Source organism: Podarcis gaigeae, assembly GCF_964106915.1.
Source record: "Podarcis gaigeae genome assembly, chromosome: 1".
In the NCBI taxonomy this organism is placed as follows: domain Eukaryota; kingdom Metazoa; phylum Chordata; class Lepidosauria; order Squamata; family Lacertidae; genus Podarcis; species Podarcis gaigeae.
The window spans coordinates 89,131,922-89,153,137 of record NC_139678.1 but is presented as its reverse complement, the minus strand read 5'-3'; the positions used below and the strand labels follow the sequence as shown (position 1 = coordinate 89,153,137).

At 42.7% G+C, this 21,216-nt stretch overlaps 1 protein-coding gene and 1 long non-coding RNA gene across 3 annotated transcripts in view; both read left to right on the top strand.

Moving 5' to 3' along the window:
* The window catches only part of LOC310825486, a 632,470-nt gene that overhangs the window by 587,724 nt on the left and 23,530 nt on the right, over window positions 1–21,216 (top strand). The gene's annotated exons all lie outside the window — the stretch shown is intronic.
* The window catches only part of CNTNAP5 (contactin associated protein family member 5), a 313,291-nt gene that overhangs the window by 268,545 nt on the left and 23,530 nt on the right, over window positions 1–21,216 (top strand). For both annotated transcript variants that reach the window (XM_083734111.1, XM_083734112.1), the window contains 2 exons: window positions 8,245–8,375; window positions 10,563–10,650. In XM_083734111.1, coding sequence (XP_083590237.1) covers window positions 8,245–8,375; window positions 10,563–10,650 — 219 coding nt within the window. The remainder of the gene's footprint in view (window positions 1–8,244; window positions 8,376–10,562; window positions 10,651–21,216) is intronic.

The window sequence follows — 21,216 nt, the reverse complement described above, 5'->3', positions numbered from 1 at the left end:
ATAGATAGCATTAAGATTGCAGCTTTGATCCCTGTGTGGGACAGCTGCATATTCTGGCATTGCAAGGGATCCTCATGGTCCCTTCCAACTCTACAATTCTGATTGTATGAAAACCTGAACTTAAGCAAGTACTGGAGGCATTTAAATAAATGTTCTTCCAATGAACATAGCCAAAGCCTCAAATGAGAAAATAATCTCTATTAATTTGAAAAGGAGGTTGGGGGGGGGGGGGTCATTTTAAAATAAATATTGGCACACTCACATAAACACACACACAAACATTCATAGATTAAAATGTGTACACTGCATCACTTTCCTTCTTGCCATTTTAATTAGATCTCCACAATTTTATTCACTTGTTCAAATATATTTCACCTCTTTCTGAAAGCTCCAGTTGCATAACTACCTATATTTAAATGCAATTAAAAATATTGAATAGAGAAGTTAAAAGATCACATTCCCAGCCCCATCCATCTTTGGATAGGAATGTATATCCTTATTTGTTTTCTGAGTGCACTGTAGTACACACATACACTTGCTGCTAATAAGTCTTTGGATGAGGGCCAATACATTGAGACAACTGCTTATTAGCTAAAGCCAAGACTCTTTAAAGAATAAGGTCTGCACTGGCCATGGGAAATATTGCTGAATATTAGTCATGATCTGGTTCTGTTCATGTGTTATTAGCTGTGGATAACAACCAGAGATCTGGATGGATCCCTCTGATCACTGCTGTGACTGGAGCATGAGAATGTGTTTCTTCACCCTGCAAAACAGTGATTAAAAATTATTTACAGCTAACCAGAGTACCCGCTTAATCGGAGTTTTCAGTTAGCTACAACTTCTGATTTCAAACGCTGATTGTAGATAATATAAATTATCTACAATAATTTATACAATAATTTCTACAATAATTTCTACAAAATCTACAAAATCTACATTTCTACAAAATCTACAAAAATATAATATTGTAGATAATATAAAACACATGCAGTGCAAACATATACCTGTCTACTCAAAAATTTATTGAGATTTGTTGTGATTACAGGACTATGATCATAAAAATTGTTAAAGGTAAAGGGACCCCTGACCATTTAGATCCAGTCGTGACTCACTCTAGAGTTGCGACGCTCATCTCGCTTTATTGGCTGAGGGAGCCAGCGTACAGCTTCTGGGTCATGTGGGCAGCATGACTAAGCCGCTTCTGGCGAACCAGAGCAGCGGACGGAAACACCGTTTACCTGCCCACCAGAGCGGTACCTATTTATCTACTTCCACTTTGACGTGCTTTCAAACTGCTAGCTTGGCAGGAGCAGGGACCGAGCAACAGGAGCTCACCCAGGCACGGGAATTCGAATCACCAACCTTGATCAGCAAGTCCTAGGCTCTGTGGTTTAACCCACAGTGCTACCCGCGTCCCATAAACATTGTTAGGGTACTATAAAAGGGAAAGAGCAGGAGCAGAGGGGCCAGATGAAAAGAGAACAGGGCTGCTGCATGTATAACAGAATCATAGAGCCGGAAGGGGGGACCCTGGGACCAACCCCGTACAATGAAGGAATATGTGACCTTGGCATTATCAGCACCATGCTGTAACCAGTTGAGCTAACTGGTAGTTGCATGACCATTTACACTAAATTGCATGTCAATCTACAACTATTAAAAGGTGCAACAGAAGTGTTTCTGCTTTTTCACATGTTCACCCTAGGTGGGAAAAGAAAGCTTACGGTTTCTGCAATATGCTCCAGATTATAATCAGGGACATTATGCCTGCCTTGCACTGGCCCAGAGTGTATGATGAAATTACTGTTTATTTTCTGACTCTCATTAGGAACCTGATATTTATTGTAATGTTCAACTGCTGCTGCTAATATTAAAAACTTCTAAGGATTAAAGTGGGAACCTGTGAAAAACGTGTAAAATCCAAAGCTAAGAAGAGTGTGCCTAAATCTTTTGGAGCATCTCTAATTTTATTAGCTAGTAGCCTGAATCCCTGAGTATGCAAGTTGGAGGCGAAGCAGGCCAACCCTCAGTGAAGGAGGCTGTATCTGCTGCTGTACAGATGATGGGAAAGAGCTGAAACGTGCCTTCTTCATTAGCTGAATTCCTAGAGGCCCATATATATATATATATATATATATATATGCAGGTTTTGGTGTCCTCGGGTGTCTTCCCGTGTAAAAGTTGGGGTGTCTAGGCGACGTTTCGACGAGGTCTCACTCGTCATCTTCAGGCTGGTGCTTTCGGCTTCTTGTTACTGGAACAGAGCGGGATCTCAATGTTTGAGTTCCTATAAATACTGTAGAGGGGGTGTGGTGTCTAGCCTCCAATGTTCTGGGCAGAGAGGAAGTTCCCAGGCTAGTGTGCCTTTTCTTCTTTTGTTCCTTAATTACTTGAAACGTCGCCTAGACACCCCAACTTTTACACGGGAAGACACCCGAGGACACCAAAACCTGCATTCCTGTACCCGTGAAAATCTACGAAAGCATATATATATATATATATATATATATATATATATGTGTGTGTGTGTGTGTGTGTGTGTGTATATATATATATATATATATATATGCTTTCGTAGATTTTCACGGGTACAGGAATGCAGGTTTTGGTGTCCTCGGGTGTCTTCCCGTGTAAAAGTTGGGGTGTCTAGGTGACGTTTCGACGAGGTCTCACTCGTCATTCCCAGGGAACTTCCTCTCTGCCCAGAACATTGGAGGCTAGACACCACACCCCCTCTACAGTATTTATAGGAACTCAAACATTGAGATCCCGCTCTGTTCCAGTAACAAGAAGCCGAAAGCACCAGCCTGAAGATGACGAGTGAGACCTCGTCGAAACGTCGCCTAGACACCCCAACTTTTACACGGGAAGACACCCGAGGACACCAAAACCTGCATATATATATATATATATATATATATATATATATATATATATATATAACTATTTAGGGCACTGCAGGCTGGTGAAAGGCCAATAGATGCTCAAGACAACCAAACTCAGCAGCCACAAGGCTCTGCTTGGATTAGAGAGAGAAAGGAAAAAGCAATTCTAGTGTTTTGTGACTAATCTGTATACTGAATCCTGGCAGCCCAGCCAGGACACTGATTTTTGTGACACATAATGTGTTACTTTTAAAGTGTGGGTAAAGCAAAGAGTCCACTCTGATAGTTTTTGCCGTGGTCCTGATTGTGTGCTTAACTAAAGTAATTAAGGCATATGGGAGGTAGCTCATCCATATTAATTTTTCTTGGTTTGCATGTTCAGAGACTATTAAAAGCTGTTTCCGAAGCATGTTTGTGGCGAGATTTGTAAACGTTTGGTGTGCAGATCCAGGACGACAAGCAAGCCTTGCGCTTAAATAAAACTTATTTTTCTTTTTACTTTTTTAAAGTAATGAATTACTTCTAAATATCATACACAACAAAATCATATCCTTGTGCTCCAGATTAATTCTTCCTCTTCCTCTTCCTCTTCCTCTTCCTCTTCCTCTTCCTCTTCCTCTTCCTCTTCCTCTTCCTCTTCCTTGTCCTCTTCTTTCCAGTCACATCAACTAAGCATGATTTAGCATTCCTGCGTTCATTCATACAAATGAGCTTGACTATGAACCTGAATGGTTCATAGTCTTTAAAATGTAAAAGAGAGGTAGAAGGAATACACAGAAAAACAGATACAGAATAAACAGAAACACAGAGAAGAATTTTGACAAACAAGACCAAAAGGCTAAAATTGGAACTACAACATTTGGGAAGCAGTATGTGCAAGGGGACGCAGGTGGCACTGTGGGTTAAAGCCTCAGCGCCTAGGACTTGCCGATCGAAAGGTTGGCGGTTCGAATCCCTGCGGTGGGGTGTGCTCCCGCTGCTCGGTCCCAGCGCCTGCCAACCTAGCAGTTCGAAAGCACCTCCGGGTGCAAGTAGATAAATAGGGACCGCTTACCAGCGGGAAGGTAAACGGCGTTTCCGTGTGCGGCTCTGGCTCGCCAGATGCAGCTTTGTCACGCTGGCCATGTGACCCAGAAGCGTCTCCGGACAGCGCTGGCCCCTGGCCTCTTAAGTGAGATGGGCGCACAACCCCAGAGTCTGTCAAGACTGGCCCGTACGGGCAGGGGTACCTTTACCTTTACCTTTACCTATGTGCGTCTAGGTTGAGAACCATAGCAGACCATCACAGTATTCAAGGCTGATTAGCACAATGCATTCTAATGGAGGTGACAAATTTGACCCCCACCTGCTCAAAATCAAAACCCAAAGCAATGGCATTAGGCCTTATCAGTGGCCAAACCATTGTTTCAGAGTTAATTTTATATAGTGTATCACATACACCCTCCTAGACATCTGGGATCATAACCACTTATCATTCTCCCTCTTCTCAAGCTTTGAAAGACTTTTGCTCCAGTAAGACAATAGACTTACTGCTAGCTAGTGACAGGTGACATCTAAAACAAACCATTTCCTTTCTCATTGCACACCCCCAATAAATAAAATGTATTACAGTGGTACCTCGGGTTAAGTACTTAATTCGTTCCGGAGGTCTGTTCTCAACCTGAAACTGTTCTTAACCTGAAGATCACTTTAGCTAATGAGGCCTCCTGCTGCCGCCACACCACCGGAGCACGATTTCTGTTCTCATCCTGAAGCAAAGTTCTTAACCTGAGGTAATATTTCTGGGTTAACGGATTCTGTAACCTGAAGCGTATGTAACCTGAGGTACCACTGTACTGTATATCCAATCACATTCCAAATAGTGGGCCTCATCAAGAACAAGACACAGCGGCATCGAAGTACCCTCTCCCAATGTTCCTCATGTGTCCTCATCAACTTTTCTAAAGTCCCTGAGCCCAACATTGCTTCTTTCCCTTTTCCTGAATTTCCCTGGGAGTCGCAGCTGCAATGAGGAAGGTTAGTGTTGAGGCCTCCATTATTTCCAAGAGCAGTGCTGCCACAGCATTCCATATACCAGTACCTCTAGGACAAATACTTTCCCGAAATACCCTAAGTTTCTAAGAAGGTTCTGGAAGCCCTAGGAAACTACATTGCCAGGTATCCTCATACCCAGGGTGCTGTAAGCATGCTCAGAACAGCATCTTGGACACTAACATCCTTGGGAAATGAAGTTTCCCAAGATTACAGACTCCTTAATAACCAGTGCTAAGTTTGAGTGAGTAAGGGAAGCACTGCAGCAGGGAGAGCTAATGCAAAAAGTCTATGATAAACCAAACCTAAACTTCAGGGAGGGCTTGGGCTTGGCTGGTTAGGAACGTGTGTGAAATACATGTGCCCAGGTAAGTATTCAGAAGTACAGCTCTCCTATCCATAATCTCAAATTGCATTGGGTTTTCTGAATCTGCCCTGAGCTTCAAAAAAACAACAACAAAAACTCTCACTACAACAAACTATCATCCTAATTTGCTTTGAGTATAGTTCTGCAAAAATAAAACAGAAGATTGGTCCCATTATTCCACAGTAGTAGCTGCTACACTCTCTGAAGAGTAAATTTACAGATCATGAGACCTCAGGGAATGGGCGACTAATTAAGGAGCAGATTTTTCAACCAGCTGTTCTCACAGAAAGAGGCAGACCTTTTTAAAATATCCAAGCTATAAAGGAACGATGCTGTAGTACGAGACCTCAGTGGTCACCCAGGAACATAATGCATGCTGAATGGCACTGGTAATAACTGGTTGTGTCCATCAGGACATGATCTAGAGTTAACACAGCAAATATTCTCTCTCTCTGTATTCCTGTCCACAATAAATCATCACAAAAAACTTGCCATGCATATTTTTAATGGCACATATGGAGTATGCAGTGTTAATAATTACCTTACTAATGTTATCTTTCCTCCTTCAATCAACACCTCCACTAATTATTTTCTCCTCTTTAATGATCACTCACACATGTGTGATGATGTGATGAGAAAGTGTGGTCACTCTTTTAATAAGCTGCTAAAGTATCTGACGGTTGTGCACTGGAGTGCTGAGATGGCATATAAAAGTATTTCCACCCCCGACCAGCAGGTAATTTGGCCCTCTAAAACTTAGGTATGTGACACCTTTCAATCTCCTATGCTCTATCAGGCCCAGTTTCTACCTGACCATAACAGAGAGACAAACAAATTTCCTGCATGTGTTTCTCTAGCTCAGTTAACTGGAGGGAATGCATTTCTGTATGCATCAGGTCTACTGCTCACTTCTAAGCTCCCCATATATTTTTGTATTTGCTGTTAGTGGCATTTTATTGTGACTTTCAAGTATTTGCTATAATCCAACACCAACAAGGCAACACTTGCTGATTGCAGGTCCAAAGTGGTCGATACTGGGAAAACCACTTTTAGGCAGTTGGGTTACGAGCTGTTTAAGGTTCTATACACTAGCACCTTGAATTTGCCCCAGTAGCTCACTGGCAACCAGTGCAGTGCTTTCTGGACAGGTGGCACATGGTCCTATCAGGCAGCCCCACTTACCAGACGAGCAGCTGCATTCAGCACTGCAGCAGCCTCCAAACCATCTTCAAGGGCAGCCCAACACGCAGCATATTGCAGTAGTCCAGATGGGAGGTCACCACAGCATGGACAACCCAGCCCAGGCCATGCCAATCTTAGGAAGAGTTCTAGCTGTCTAATCAGTCTAAACTGGGCCTAAGTACTCCTGGCCATAAATTGGAATCCATGAGTACTTCCAGACTATACACCTGTTCACCCTCTCCCAGTAAAGGTTGCACATTTACTTCCCAAACATGGGAACTGCCCACCCACAGCACTTCCATCTTATCAGGATTCAGCCTCAGCTTACTAGCCACCATCCAGCTCTTCCCTGCCTTCAGACCCCAGGCCAGCACCTTCATATAGCTGAAGCAAGAGAGTAGAGCATCCCCATAGTCGGATTAAAAAGCTGTGCAGGTCAGAATCAGCCACTAGGCAGCTACTTGCCCAGCCCTGCTTTGATGATCTTGAAATACACTTCTTGATTTCATATTTAATTAGTAGAGCTACAAAATAAGCTGGTAGCGATTTTCTGAAATTGGCTTGGTAATAACTTGGCAGCAAGACATAGCTTAAGCAATATCCCGTGTCTTGCATGTGTGCTGATATACAAAGCCAAAGACAGGATGACAAAGCAACCCATGACTGTAATAAAGCTCCCAGAACCATAATTTGGTGATTGCTTTAATTACAATTATGAGACAGAAATTATACAGAAATTAAAATAAAATAGATTGCGCACATACACTTATTGGAGGCATAATGTGGCATAGAACTCAAATCAACTAGAAAATCTAAATCCAAGAATACACAAAAGAGTCCTTGTGTATGCATTTCTCTTTCTGTCTCGTATTTAAATGAAACAATTAAATTCTGCAAGTTTTCCCCCTCTAAGTGCATACTGAATTGTTCTAAGATAGCTAAAAGGATCATCTTCATCATGATGGTTTAAATGGGATTGTAACTTTGTACAACATAATGAACCAAAGGTATAAATTTGGCCAAGGCAAGCTGACTTGGTTTATTGCAATGTTGAAAGTCACAGGATTCCAGGAGCTGCATGATTTATTTGGTTTCATTCATAGTTTAACACCACAACTCTATATGTGTTTACTCACAAGTCTATCCCACTGTTTTCTGAGGGGTGGAACTGGATCCAGGAGATGGGTAAACTCTGGAAGATTGAGGGGCCTTTCAAAGCAGATCAGAGGTGCTGCAAAGGAAAGGTTAGATAGGTTAATCTGTGCCTGCTGGTGTGGTGTTTGATCTTGTCCATTGATCATTTGCAAAGCTTCTCAAAGTAGGTGAAGCGATGCCATGGTATACATGGCCTGTCCTCTGAGTTTGGTTTGCAGTGAAGGCATCTCATGAGTACCATGTTCATGCAGATAAATTCAACCCACACCTTTGCCAGGACATTCCCTGTAGCACACCATTATGCAGATGCTTGAACTGCTTAGAATCCATGAGGATTCTTTTATTTAAAGGTTTTATTTCAGACTTCCAACTCTTTGGTTCTGTTGATGGGAGTGTTTGGTAGAAGTTCCATCGGAAGCCTTGAAGACCTGCAGCTATATGACTAGTGCACAAACTACCTTATTTCTTCTTGCCCAATGTCCTTTTTTCTCCACAGGAGCTTTCTGTGGTCTGTATTTATTCTGTGCTTCCTCATAGCAATTTGTTGAATGGTTTTAGTTATGGATGCTTTTTAAGATCAAAATCTTTCTCTCCCTGCCTTTTTTCTTCTTCTTCTTTAAGGAAGCTTGCAAGTCCGATACAGACTGAGTAAGCACAGATCCCTTATATTCACTATTGATTCTGGAAACTTTGCTAACCGAGAGCTACATCATGTGAAGCTAAATAGAGATGGAAGAGAGCTGACTATTCAGGTATCCAAATTTGCCCACCACATTTTACAATCCACCATCTTCCTGCAGTTTCACTGTCCTCAGTGGGGAAAAGAGGAGCATAATTGATGGCAATCTGTCCGTGTTTTTAAAAAGCAAATTCTCAACATTAAGTCTCATCATTCTGTCACACTATAGAACGGGGAGATTTTGTTGTTGTTTCTCTGTTTATTTCATTCATTCATACCCCAACTTTCTTCTGTGGGAACCAAGACAGTGTAGAGAGGGTTCTAGGAGGTTCTAGGACACTGACTTAAAAGATTCAGCAAAGTTGCTTCAGCATGTGTAGCGTGGTCACCTGGACTACAGGACAGTTGGCAGTGACATGAGAGAGAGGTTGGGACCACCCATGCAGGGTGGGGTGGGGAACCTGAAGAGGGCTACTGTCAATCATTCCAACAGAGGGAGATGTTCATTTGTAAGGGCAAATCCTGTCCCTCCCTAAGATAATGGGTGACCTGGTCACCACCAACATGTATCCTGTGGAAGAGAGGCTAACTGCACCTCCTCCCTCTCCTAATGAGAGCTCCAGTGCATTCCCTCTCCTTCTAAAATAAAAAGGTTGAGAGCAGATGGCAAGGACCTCTTTGAAGAAGGTCAAGCTTCTCTCTTGCTGTGTATGAGGCAATAGCATCAGTGATGGAATGGAGGTTGAAGATGGAGAGAAAGGAAAGTGGAGTTGGGGGAAGGATTGCAACTTTCTTTCTTTCTGTTTTCCTCCCTCACCTGTCAAACTTGATGAAACATAATACATTAAATGTGTTTTCCAGCTTCTTCATAAGAAGGAATGGACATGATTTGAAGTATAACTAGGGCAAGGGCTACTGAGCTCTTGCCCAAGTTTGTGCAGGACTGCGTTGTGCATGGCTTGATTACAGATACAGGAGAGACCCAAAAGAAGGTTAAGCAAAACATTCAGGAAGAAACAAACACCCCATATCATGGATCAGTGTAGATAGATGTGCCCAAATATAGGAAAGGTAGGAACAATTAGCTTCGTGGCTCATTTAAATCCTACAGAAGTTGTGGGCAGAGTAGGGAAATCAGAAACGAGTTTATCCCTCTGATGAGCTATTCCTACCTCTGTAAGAAGGTTCACATTGCATTTGAAGAATCCTGGGCTCAGAGAATAAGCACAATTCAATAGATATGGGTTCTGTTCAGATTTGTGCTAAGAACTTTTGAACACACTTCCTCAAAATACAATGCTTATGCTTTAGTTCCCTTGATTGCAAATTAGAGAATTTGTAATTAGCAAAACTAATTGTGAGCTGTTGTTATAATGATTCCTTGTTTGGATCTAAACAAAAGGGAAGACTGATGAACTGTAATGAAGATCTGAATTCTGACACAATATGTATTGTGTATGTCTTTATTTTCTTGTATATATGGGCTGCTGTTCTATGAAACATTCATTGTGGTGTAATCCAGCCACAAGACATCTGATCTGCAGCTTCTCAAAGCCACCTGGCAAATGAATTATAAAAATGCCAGATGGAGGGAAGTCCTATGAGCCGGTGAGCTGCTCTTAAAGTCTTGTTGTTGTCAAAAATTTGGAAAGTTTGCTTCAGAGGAACCCCGTGTTGGGTTGATCCAGTTTTGCTGTTTATAAAATCATATCATAGGCACTAGAAAGAAACCCTTTTGAAGATTTTTGAGTCAAGTTCCACATTCTCATCCATCTCACCACTGGGCTCATATCAGTGTAAACAAAGTTAATGTTATACACTAGATGGGCCAGCTTTTTTCTGAATTTACAGACAAAGCTTCATGTCACATTTCAATCTTATATCCACCTTTATACCTTTCCCCCAATGGGGCTAAAGCTGGATGAGAAACATCTACCCCAAATGCTTTTTGTTGTTCTCGTTGCAATCAGAGATTAATCATTCTGAGTTCTCTGTGGGGGTGAAACCACTTGTCAGATATTATACACAGATTCCCGCAGGGAAGTTCTCTTGAAAACCCTGCTGTAAAGACACCTTGTCATACCTTTTAGCTTTTCCTGTAGAATTAAGGTGCATTTATTTTGCTGTCCCTTGAAACTGATGCCCAGCAGAGACAGATATTACTTGTGTTCCGGCAGCAGAGCTAGTGCTATAGATTCATCAGAGGTCTCTCTGTGTGCTGTAATAATGGAATCACTTTTATTGATCCCCTCCCTTTCAGATTGACCAGGTTCTCAAAGTCAAGCACAACTTTTCCTCGGAGGCTGATTTCAGAGCCATCAAATCTCTGACCTTGGGGAAAGTCACAGGTAGGCACCGCAGATGGCTTTCTGATTTGTCAGTGGCAACACTGTGCATGCAAAGTGTATTGTTTGGGGTAACACGTGGCCTTGCCCTATTTTCAGCCTGTCTCTTGTAGCTGAGCTGTGCTTAGCAGAGATGCTGCTTACATCTCAGAGATGTCTAGCAATGAGAGCTAAATACAGGACCTCTTGCTGAGCGATGAGACACTGTTTTGTCTGAGCCAAGTATTAGCAAAAATAACACAGGCTCAGAGATGTTGCTGTGAAAGAGGAAAAAACAACCTCATAAAAAGGTGTTGGGTGGCGATTAGGGATGATAGCATACAAGGAAGCTGCTTGGGGAAGGGCTAGGGAAACATGAGGGGTCTTTTGGGCAGCAGACCTGTGTCTATATTGGGGGAAGTCACTTACTGGCATACAAACTGGGAACCAGGGACTCAGCTATACAGCTGCAAACAACAATTTTAAAGTGCAATATATACAACATGACACTAGATGGTAATGGTGAGCCTAATAGAAAATTCAATGTCTATTTTTTAAAAAAAACCCGCTTTAAAAAGCATTTTCAGAATGTTTTTTATATGGGTGTAGATTCCACCCAGGTTGCAAGACAAACCGTGTGTGTGTGTGTGTGTGTGTGTGTGTGTGTGTATGTTAGGATTCTTGCCCCGTGCTTGCAGTCATGGGATTGTTTTTTATCACATGACAGTGTATGTTTTCATTCCACATAGTGGGAAGTGACAGAGACAGGATGTTTATATGGCTGTGCTTCCGTGATATAGGGCGTTTGTTCCTTTGTTCTTTATCTTTGCTGTTTGATGCTGAAGAGGAAGGAGCTGAGTCAAGATGCTCTGAATGTATTATAGTGGTACCTCAGGTTACATATGCTTCAGGTTACATACACTTCAGGTTACAGACTCTGCTAACCCAGAAATAGTGCTTCAGGTTAAGGACTTTGCTTCAGGATGAGAACAGAAATCGTGCTCTGGCGGCGTGGCAGCAGCAGGAGGCCCCATTAGCTAAAGTGGTGCTTCAGGTTAAGAACTGTTTCAGGTTAAGAACAGACCTCCGGAATGAATTAAGTACTTAACCCGAGGTACCACTGTATATGTAAATAAACGTAGTTAAGCCAAAAAGTTGTGCTACTGAGTCTGTCATGTGAACCGGCAATACTCTGCAGAATCCTTATGTGTGCTGATGCCTCTTGGTATCAGTCGCTGTGATGTTCAGGCTTTTGAAGCTCCTGAACAACCGTCCAGGAGGGAAAGAACATGCCAGCCGGGCATGTGTCTCTGCCAGGTTCCTACTCGTGTGTAGGATGTTGACAATCTATGGATATATATATATATATATATATATATATATATATTTGCTTTCGTAGATTTTCACGGGTACAGGAATGCAGGTTTTGGTGTCCTCGGGTGTCTTCCCGTGTAAAAGTTGGGGTGTCTAGGCGACGTTTCGACGAGGTCTCACTCGTCATCTTCAGGCTGGTGCTTTCGGCTTCTTGTTACTGGAACAGAGCGGGATCTCAATGTTTGAGTTTCTATAAATACTGTAGAGGGGGTGTGGTGTCTAGCCTCCAATGTTCTGGGCAGAGAGGAAGTTCCCAGGCTAGTGTGCCTTTTCTTCTTTTGTTCCTTAATTACTTGAGAGATACCTTGAGTGATTTCTTGAGTAATATCCTGAGTACCACTTAGGTGGGTCATTAGGTGTGGATTAGTTGCTAAAGTCTTTGTGTCTTGACCTCTTGAACTTTGTGAAGAGTTTTCCTGAGAAGATGGCTGTATTGCACTTAGTTGTGCTTTGGCTTGGCTTCGTGTATAGGGGCGAGCTGTGGTTTTGTGGCTTGTGTCAGCCAGATCTGTGTAGGGATTGCAGGGGGGTGCAGCATCCGGAGGTGCCACCATGGATTGGCTACTGGATGGTGTCAGTAATTCATCTGTGGAGAGGGTCTGGGTTTGGGTCTGGTGTGGTTGATTGGTGTTGGCGTTCTGTGTGCCTCTGGATCTGGTGTCAGTTTTTGTGGGGAGGGCTAATTTCCAGATGTCTGGCAAGCGGGATGTGTCGTCACGCTTGTTCATGTTGTGAGGGTGTTTCTCTATCTCGATGGCTTCCATGATTATTCTCTTGTGGTGATGTTCCGTGTTAAAGAGCAATTTGGAATCTGCAAAATTAATTTCGTGTCCTGTTTCTTTCATGTGTTGGAAAAGAGAGGAAGTTTTTTCTTCTTTTTTGACGGCATTCTTGTGTTCTGCGATACGTGCATTTATTCGTCTGTTTGTTTGTCCAATGTACGTGGCTGGGCAGACTTTGCAGGGTATTTCATAGATCCCTTGGTTTTCCAACTGGATTTTATCCTTGGGGTTTCTGAGGATATTGGCTATTTTTTGGTTGGTGCAAAAGGCTGTTTTGATATTGTGTTTATGGAGGATTTTGCTAATTTTATCTGTAGTGCCCTTGATATAAGGAAGGAGGGCCATGCCATTGTTTTCTTCTGTGTCTTGGTTTTTGGGGGGTGTTTCCTTTTGGATTAGCTTCGTAATCCTGTTTTGCTGGTATCCATTGGCAATTAACACATTTGAGAGATTCTGTAACTCAGTTGTCAAGTGGTCTTTGTCAGCCAGGCGTTTGGTTCTGGAGATGAGAGTCTTGGCTACGGAGTTTATTTGTGCAGGGTGGTGGTGTGATTGTGCATGTAAGTAGCGGTTGGTGTGTGTTTTTTTCTGGTAGATAGTGTGTCCTAGGGAGCCATCAGGTTTTTTGTAGATTAGGACGTCAAGGAAGGGAAGTTGGTTGTTGGCTTCTATTTCCATAGTGAATTGTATTTTGGGGTGTAAGTTGTTGAGATGTGTGAGGAAGCTATCCAGTTTTTCCTTCCCGTGTGGCCAAATTACAAAGGTGTCGTCAACATATCTGAGCCAAAGTTTGGGTTTGTGTTCTGACTTGTCTAAAGCATTGGTTTCAAAGTGTTCCATGTACAGGTTTGCGATGACCGGTGAGAGGGGTGATCCCATAGGTGCTCCTTCTATCTGTTTGTATCTTTGTCCATTGTGGATGAAGTACGTGTTGGTTAGGCAGTGGTTGGTCAGGTCCAAGATGTATTCGGGGGGATTGTATTTGTTTTGAATAGCTGTCAAGGCTTCATTAATGGGCACTTGTGTGAAGAGAGATACATTAATGGGCACTTGTGTGAAGAGAGAAATTAGCCCTCCCCACAAAAACTGACACCAGATCCAGAGGCACACAGAACGCCAACACCAATCAACCACACCAGACCCAAACCCAGACCCTCTCCACAGATGAATTACTGACACCATCCAGTAGCCAATCCATGGTGGCACCTCCGGATGCTGCACCCCCCTGCAATCCCTACACAGATCTGGCTGACACAAGCCACAAAACCACAGCTCGCCCCTATACACGAAGCCAAGCCAAAGCACAACTAAGTGCAATACAGCCATCTTCTCAGGAAAACTCTTCACAAAGTTCAAGAGGTCAAGACACAAAGACTTTAGCAACTAATCCACACCTAATGACCCACCTAAGTGGTACTCAGGATATTACTCAAGAAATCACTCAAGGTATCTCTCAAGTAATTAAGGAACAAAAGAAGAAAAGGCACACTAGCCTGGGAACTTCCTCTCTGCCCAGAACATTGGAGGCTAGACACCACACCCCCTCTACAGTATTTATAGAAACTCAAACATTGAGATCCCGCTCTGTTCCAGTAACAAGAAGCCGAAAGCACCAGCCTGAAGATGACGAGTGAGACCTCGTCGAAACGTCGCCTAGACACCCCAACTTTTACACGGGAAGACACCCGAGGACACCAAAACCTGCATATATATATATATATATATATATATATATATATATATGCAAAAACAACAAGATTAGAGCAATCCTTTAGAGAACTGCAGCCTAACAGATGTATTTAGGCATGAGCTTATGTGGGCTAGCCCATACTTTGGCATGTTACAAATGTGAACCTGGACTCACATGTGTGCAGCCAGCAGTCATGTATGTTCATATACACACTGCTAAGAGATTTAGGATATTTTGCTGGAACTATGACGTGCACTTCTTATGCATACATCTAGTTTATCTTTCAGAGAAAGGTGTTAGGTTTCCTTGAGGCTAGACTGAGGGAAACTGTGAAATACTATATAGAACTACAGTGATAAAGTCACTCCCACCCCTTCCCCGTGTTTTCAACATTCTGTGCTATAAATTGTCAAATTAGTTCGTGGAACTGACTTAAAAGTGAACTGGTCCAACAGCTGTGTCACATCCTTGCTTCAGTGAAGCTGCGCAGGATGTGTATCGTGTTCAGTAATGCCCTTAATCCATTGCTATGTGTCCTGTGACCTTTAAAGAAGTGCAAGAATTAAATCCATAGTTTGCCAATCTTCTTGGGCTTACAGATCCTCTTGGGAAGTTGTGATTATTGCTAATTTTAGAACACACAAATGATTGCAAAAACACTCTTTTAAAATGCCGAAAGAATTGCAGGTTACATTGCTGCATCAGAAGGGCTCCAGTTCTACTTTTGTATTTGATTCTATCCATTTTTATTCTTTAGGATGTAAGAATGTTTTGTGCAAATTATCTATCTGTCTTTGTATAACCATTCATCTCTACCCTTGGAGCCACCTTTGCACATCTCCCCTTGCATTTCTAACTGTTAGCCATTCATTCATTTTATTAATGATTGCATTCATAAAACTCTTTCTTCTCATGGAATTCAAGGTGGCATATGTTGTACTCCACCTCCACCCTACACATAACAACCATTTGAGGTAGGTAAGGCTGAGATATGGGACTGGTCCAAGGCCATCCAGTTAGCCTTGTGGTTTGGAACCATTGTAGTCTGACACTTAGTCCTCTGCAGCATGCTGGCTCAAATTAAGATGCTTTTGAAATTCCTTTCCTCTAAATTCCATCTTGGATTTGGGGTCTATAAATTATCTGGGCCTGGTCATAGATCCACAGTGATGGGTTCCATTTTCACCATTCCTTCAGTCTGGGTTTCCAAGAATACAGCTTGATCTCTTCTGTCATTAATTTCTGTCAATTTCCTCCTCATTTTGCAGGTAAGCCAAGCACATAAGCCATTGTGCACAGTAAAATGCACTCTCTCTCACTTCGTGCATTAAAGGTTAATTCATGTAAGGTAAAATAGATCACATGGACAGTGAAGAAGTTAATGCTATAAAAGGATGGCTGGTTTCATATTTTGACCCTGACCAGGGCTGTCTTACCCATAGGCGCTAGGGGAGCGGGGCACCCGGGTGCTAGGCTCTCAGGGGTGCCAGGCTATGAGTCTGGGGCCGAGATTTGGAGTTTGGGAATTGGGAAGAGCCGACAGCCGCTGCCGGGCAGAGCAGACCAGAGCCCGTCGGATCACCTCAGCTCTTCTGTGGGAGATCGAGGTGCTGAGGCAGCCGGCCGGCTCCACCCTCTTGCGCGACTGGGATTGGTGGGCCGTTGAGAGGCCCAGTGAGTGCATGCTGCTCACATGAGGCACCCAGCTTTGCTCAGTCACTGCCGGCACTGCCTCGGGCTCAACTGTTGTTGCTCTCAGCTCTGCTTGCCCCCTCCCCAGGTGCCTGGCCTGGCCTTGCTCTGCTTCTGCTGCCGCCACCTCAGACTCCTCCGCTGTGGCTGAGGTGGCTGGCTAGGCCAGCTCTGCCGTGCGCGCCTTGCTGGCATGCCCTTAAAAAAGGTCAAAATTTTGGGGGTCCCCCCCTAAAAAAGGTTGACAACTCTGGGCAACCTGGGGGGGGGGGCATTGGGCTGATCTTTGCACCCCGGCGCTGCATCTGCTTAAGACGCTCCTGACCCTGACTGCAGAAAGCTCGCTATTCTGTTCCAGTAAGGAACACAAGGCCATCCCATGTGATTTCCATATCTTTAAACATGTAAAAGAATGATAAAATTTCCACACAGTTTCCCACACTTCTGTTTAATCATGCAATTATGTGCACGATGCACCATCGTTTCCTTTAGTTAAAGCACTTGATAGATTAGCTGGAGGCTCCATTAAGCTGAAGTTAACAGGCAGGCATTGTTCAGTGCTTTAAAATCTATAGCCACTCTTGGATGCACATTCAAGATGTGGCTCTACTTATCTGGATTGGGGTGAAACTTATGAAACCGGCCTGGCATTTTCCTCAAATTAATTACATTCCTTCCAGGCAATCTGTTTTCCCTTCGTTTGCATTTCTCATCTGGGAATTTTTAAGGACGGTAAAAGAGCTTAGTTTTAAACTACTGTGCTTTCCATTCAATAATAAAGGGGTGGTTTTTAATGTGCACAGTCAGTCATGTGCATAGCTTACCTGCAAGGGAAAGGTTCACTGAATGAATTGAAGCTTATTTTGAAATCAATTACAGAAATTCTCATGAAGAAAATCAGAGAATGGATGGAATGGAACACAAGCCACTGCCAAACTGTGAAAGGCTTAAGAAAATAAGCTAGGGAAAAATGTGTCCACCCTAGCTAGAATAAAATAAAACAACCCTAATCACAGATATTTCTCCGGTAGCTGTTTAAGCATGACCTAAAATCTCCAAAATAACAGTATTGATGAAATAACAGATTTTGAAATTACAGAGCTGAGTTCCTACAGAAGCACTTTCCTTATTCAAAAGACCATGTGTTGATTTCTGAATTGCTGTCATTGCAATTCAGTGACTGCCCTTGGTTGTGATCTCACATCCCTACTCTCTCATTAAATGGATGAAGGTTTGATGTACACCTGTGATCCCATGAAGGGCTAAAGAACACATCATGTTTATTTCCTTTAATATTCCTTATTAACATTTTGTTCTGTTTCCCATTGTATATTCTAATGGCACTGTTTGTGTTTGGGGCTTTTCAGAGTTTGGGTGGCTGACTTTAGTGAAGAAATTGAAAGGAGCTGTAAAGTTTTCTAATTTCATGGAACATGTTACATTCTAACCCCCTCCCCCAATAATCTTAACCTCATCCCAAGCACTGAAGCACATCATCAGCAATTTTGCACGATGTATCTGCTACTGTACTATACCACTTCAGACCTCAGACAGAGTGTTACATATTAAATGTTTACACACACATATACAAACATAACCCATGCAGTTCCAACATATTCTTCCTAATATCCTTTTTGCTTGGAAGCATGTCATTGTACAGGTATCAATTTTCTAATCTTATCTAATCTTGACCTTATAAATTCAAAAGTAGTTCTGTTTTCTCTAAAGATCTCTTTCCCTTTTCTATCTATGTATGACCTCAACTATGCTCTGTCTTTAAAAAGCTGAGCTGTTAAATGCTTCTTAGTGCTTAAAGCATTCTGGCTTCTTGTTTTCAGACTATCTCATGCCCATGTTTGCAGGGCTCTCTAAGCTGTGGATTCAAGGAATTGTTTTGTTGTGTTTGAACATTCTTGGCAGTTTTTCATCATTCATGGCCCTATGAAAGACTAATCCATGTGCTTACATGGCAGCGGCACAGTCTTCTGTCTTTTTAAGAATTCCACTTCAAAGAAGTACCTTATTTTTCGCTCTATAAGATGCACCAGTCCACAAGACACACCTAGTTTTTGGAGGAGGAAACGCGGGATGCGGGTGGCGCTGTGGGTAAAACTTCAGTGCCTAGGACTTGCCGATCGTATGGTCGGCGGTTCAAATCCCCGCGGCGGGGTGAGCTCCCGTCGTTCGGTCCCAGCTCCTGCCCACCTAGCAGTTTGAAAGCACCCCTAAGTACAAGTAGATAAATAGGTACCACTTTATAGCGGGAAGGTAAACGGCATTTCCGTGCGCTGCGCTGGTGCTGGCTCGCCAGAGCAGCTTTGTCACACTTGCCACGTGACCCGGAAGTGTCTTCGGACAGCGCTGGCTCCCGGCCTCTTAAGCGAGAAAAGCAGGCAACCCCAGAGTCGGTCATGACTGGCCCGTATGGGCAGGGGTACCTTTAACCTTTACCTTTAAGATGCACCAGACCACAAGACGCACCTAGTTTTTGGAGGAGGAAAACAAGAAAAAAAAATATTCTGAATCTCAGAAGCCAGAACAGCAAGAGGGATCGCTGCACAGTGAAAGCAGCAACCCCTCTTGCTGTTCTGGCTTCTGGGATAGCTGTGCAGCCTGCAATCGCTCCATAAGACGCACACACATTTCCCCTTACTTTTTAGGAGGGAAAAAGTGAGTTTTATAGAGCAAAAAATACGGTACTTGGTAGGTTCACCAACGGGCCCAACCACTTTTTCTTCTTTTCCCACCTGTCCTCCCATATTCTGCAGAAAGGCAGCAGAGGAAGGCAGATAGTTGTAGCACATTTGTGTGACATTTGCCCTGATATATCATCATGTTGAACTGGCCCAGGGCTCAGTTTGCTTGCTTATACATAGATTATCTATTTAGTTTTCTGTAAAGCAAAGGGAAACATAACTTTTTTCCTTTCAACTCTTTGTTCTCTCACCTTGAGGAACTATTACTTTCTTCACTCTTCAAAATCAGTATCATGTCAAGGAAGATAGGCTGCTTTTTATCACAAACATGTAAAGATGCAGATTGTTTTTAATTGATTCCCTACCCTTGACACACTTTTCTTGCCCACCCAGAAACAAAGAACTACTCATGGTGCCCTTTGTTTTTTGAGTTCCAGCTTTGAGTTCCAGTGGTTTGTGCATTACATTAAACCATAGTTTATATTGGTATATGTTGTTCAAAAGTTCCTGTGACATCCTTCCTTCCTGCTGATGTGGTGCTAGGGCTTGCTTGTCATCCAGTCTCTGGCTTTTGGTTTACTTCTCTCCAAACAAACCACAAGTAGAAGCCAAGGTTTTTCCTGGCTTACCAGTCCTGGTTTGCTCATAGAACATGACAAGCTAGACCATAGCCAGCTTCCTGGCAAAGTTCATTCTCCATAGCACAAACCTACATGGATCTCGGCATGAGCTGAGTGGGGGGAAAGTCACTTAACGTTGAGAGAAAAACATTCTACATCCACCTCTGGAGATTGCTACTATTTTCAGAAATAGAGTTTGCACAGTAATATTACTTAATTGCTGTGTCTTGTGTTACTCTCCAGAGAGCATCTATAGGATCTCTTTAGGGAACATTGTCGAAATGGAAGGTTGCAAAGTCTCCGCCCTCTTCCCCCTTGAGATTCTCTCTTGCAGCTTTATTTTTAGCCTGAAAAGTTGCTCTCTCAATTGACTGCAGCTGTCTGCTATCAAAAGAATCTTGTATTCCTTTGTTTGGCATCTACAGCTCCCCATTATGTTGCATCCATCAAGTCTTTTCTTATTACAGTATTCCACATGGTGATTAAAAAAACAAAATGAAAATAAAATGGGAGCGGTCATGTTGTGACACTTTGCTTTGCAAGGGTCACACGGATGACTTTTGAGTTTGAACACATATTTTCAAGTTCCCTCTTCATAGCACTGTCTTCTTTAGACTTTAAAACACCCATTCTCCCAGGATGTTCAAGAACTGTGTGGGCAAAAATGAGTGTTCGCATGTGCGCATTATACTCAGCAGAAACTTGTCAAGAGTTTTTGTGAAGTGATGGTGATGTGTGATAAAAGCCCAAATACTATACTTGGGGCATGTTACTTTACTGTTCAAAGGGCTGCTAATTTCAGTTAATTTCAGTAAATTTGGTGTAGCCTGATCTTCATCAACGACTTATTAAGCTAACTGTCAGCTATATCTGGAATGTGGCTCACACCTTCTTTGGGGGGAGACAAGTGATTATGCCTGAGAGGGGAAGACCATTTTGAATTTGCCCAGAAAAATATGGTTTCTTAGTGAGGGCAGGAAAGACAACTAACTGCTTCCGCTTCGGAGGCACCAGGCAGATATGATGCTAGCACCAACTTATTGTATGCTTATTCTCTCTCCCCACCCCCAAACACACATCAACTTGCATTTTTAAGGGTGCAGAAACACTCTAACATTGAAATCTTGTGCTGGTTTCATAGAATCATGGAACTGTAGAGTTGAAAGGGATTGACTTGAGAGTGATTTGTTTAATTTTATTTATTTATTAAATTTCTATACCACCCTTAATTTGAGGGTCACAGGGTGGTTTACAGTATAAAAGCTCAAAAATACATAACATAGTAACAAATAAAAACAGTACCCCCACCCACAGTTTGAAAGGCCACAAGGAATGTGTGGCTTTTGTGTACGGTTTAACAAGGAAACCCGACATCTTGGAACCTAAGTACATTCAGAGGTATACGATGTCACACTAAAAAGCGAAAATGCTAAAACTAGATAGGCAAAGCAAATCTCTGCATGAGCTGTCAGTTTTGTGATTCTTAGACGGTCATTTTGTAGCTGTGGCTCCATTGTAGCACTTTCCAGGAAAGCTGATGACTCTGAGTCTTTTTCCCTCTTCTGAGAAGCATCTTATCTCTGTGTGGGTTTAATGCACACATGTGTACATAATTGTGCCTCATTCACATATGACTGGAATCAGTTTTCATAGAAAGATGCTGCACTGACTTAGTGATGTGGGAGAAATTTGGTTCACATTTAAAGGTGAACTTTAATTCACATATTCTGAAACAT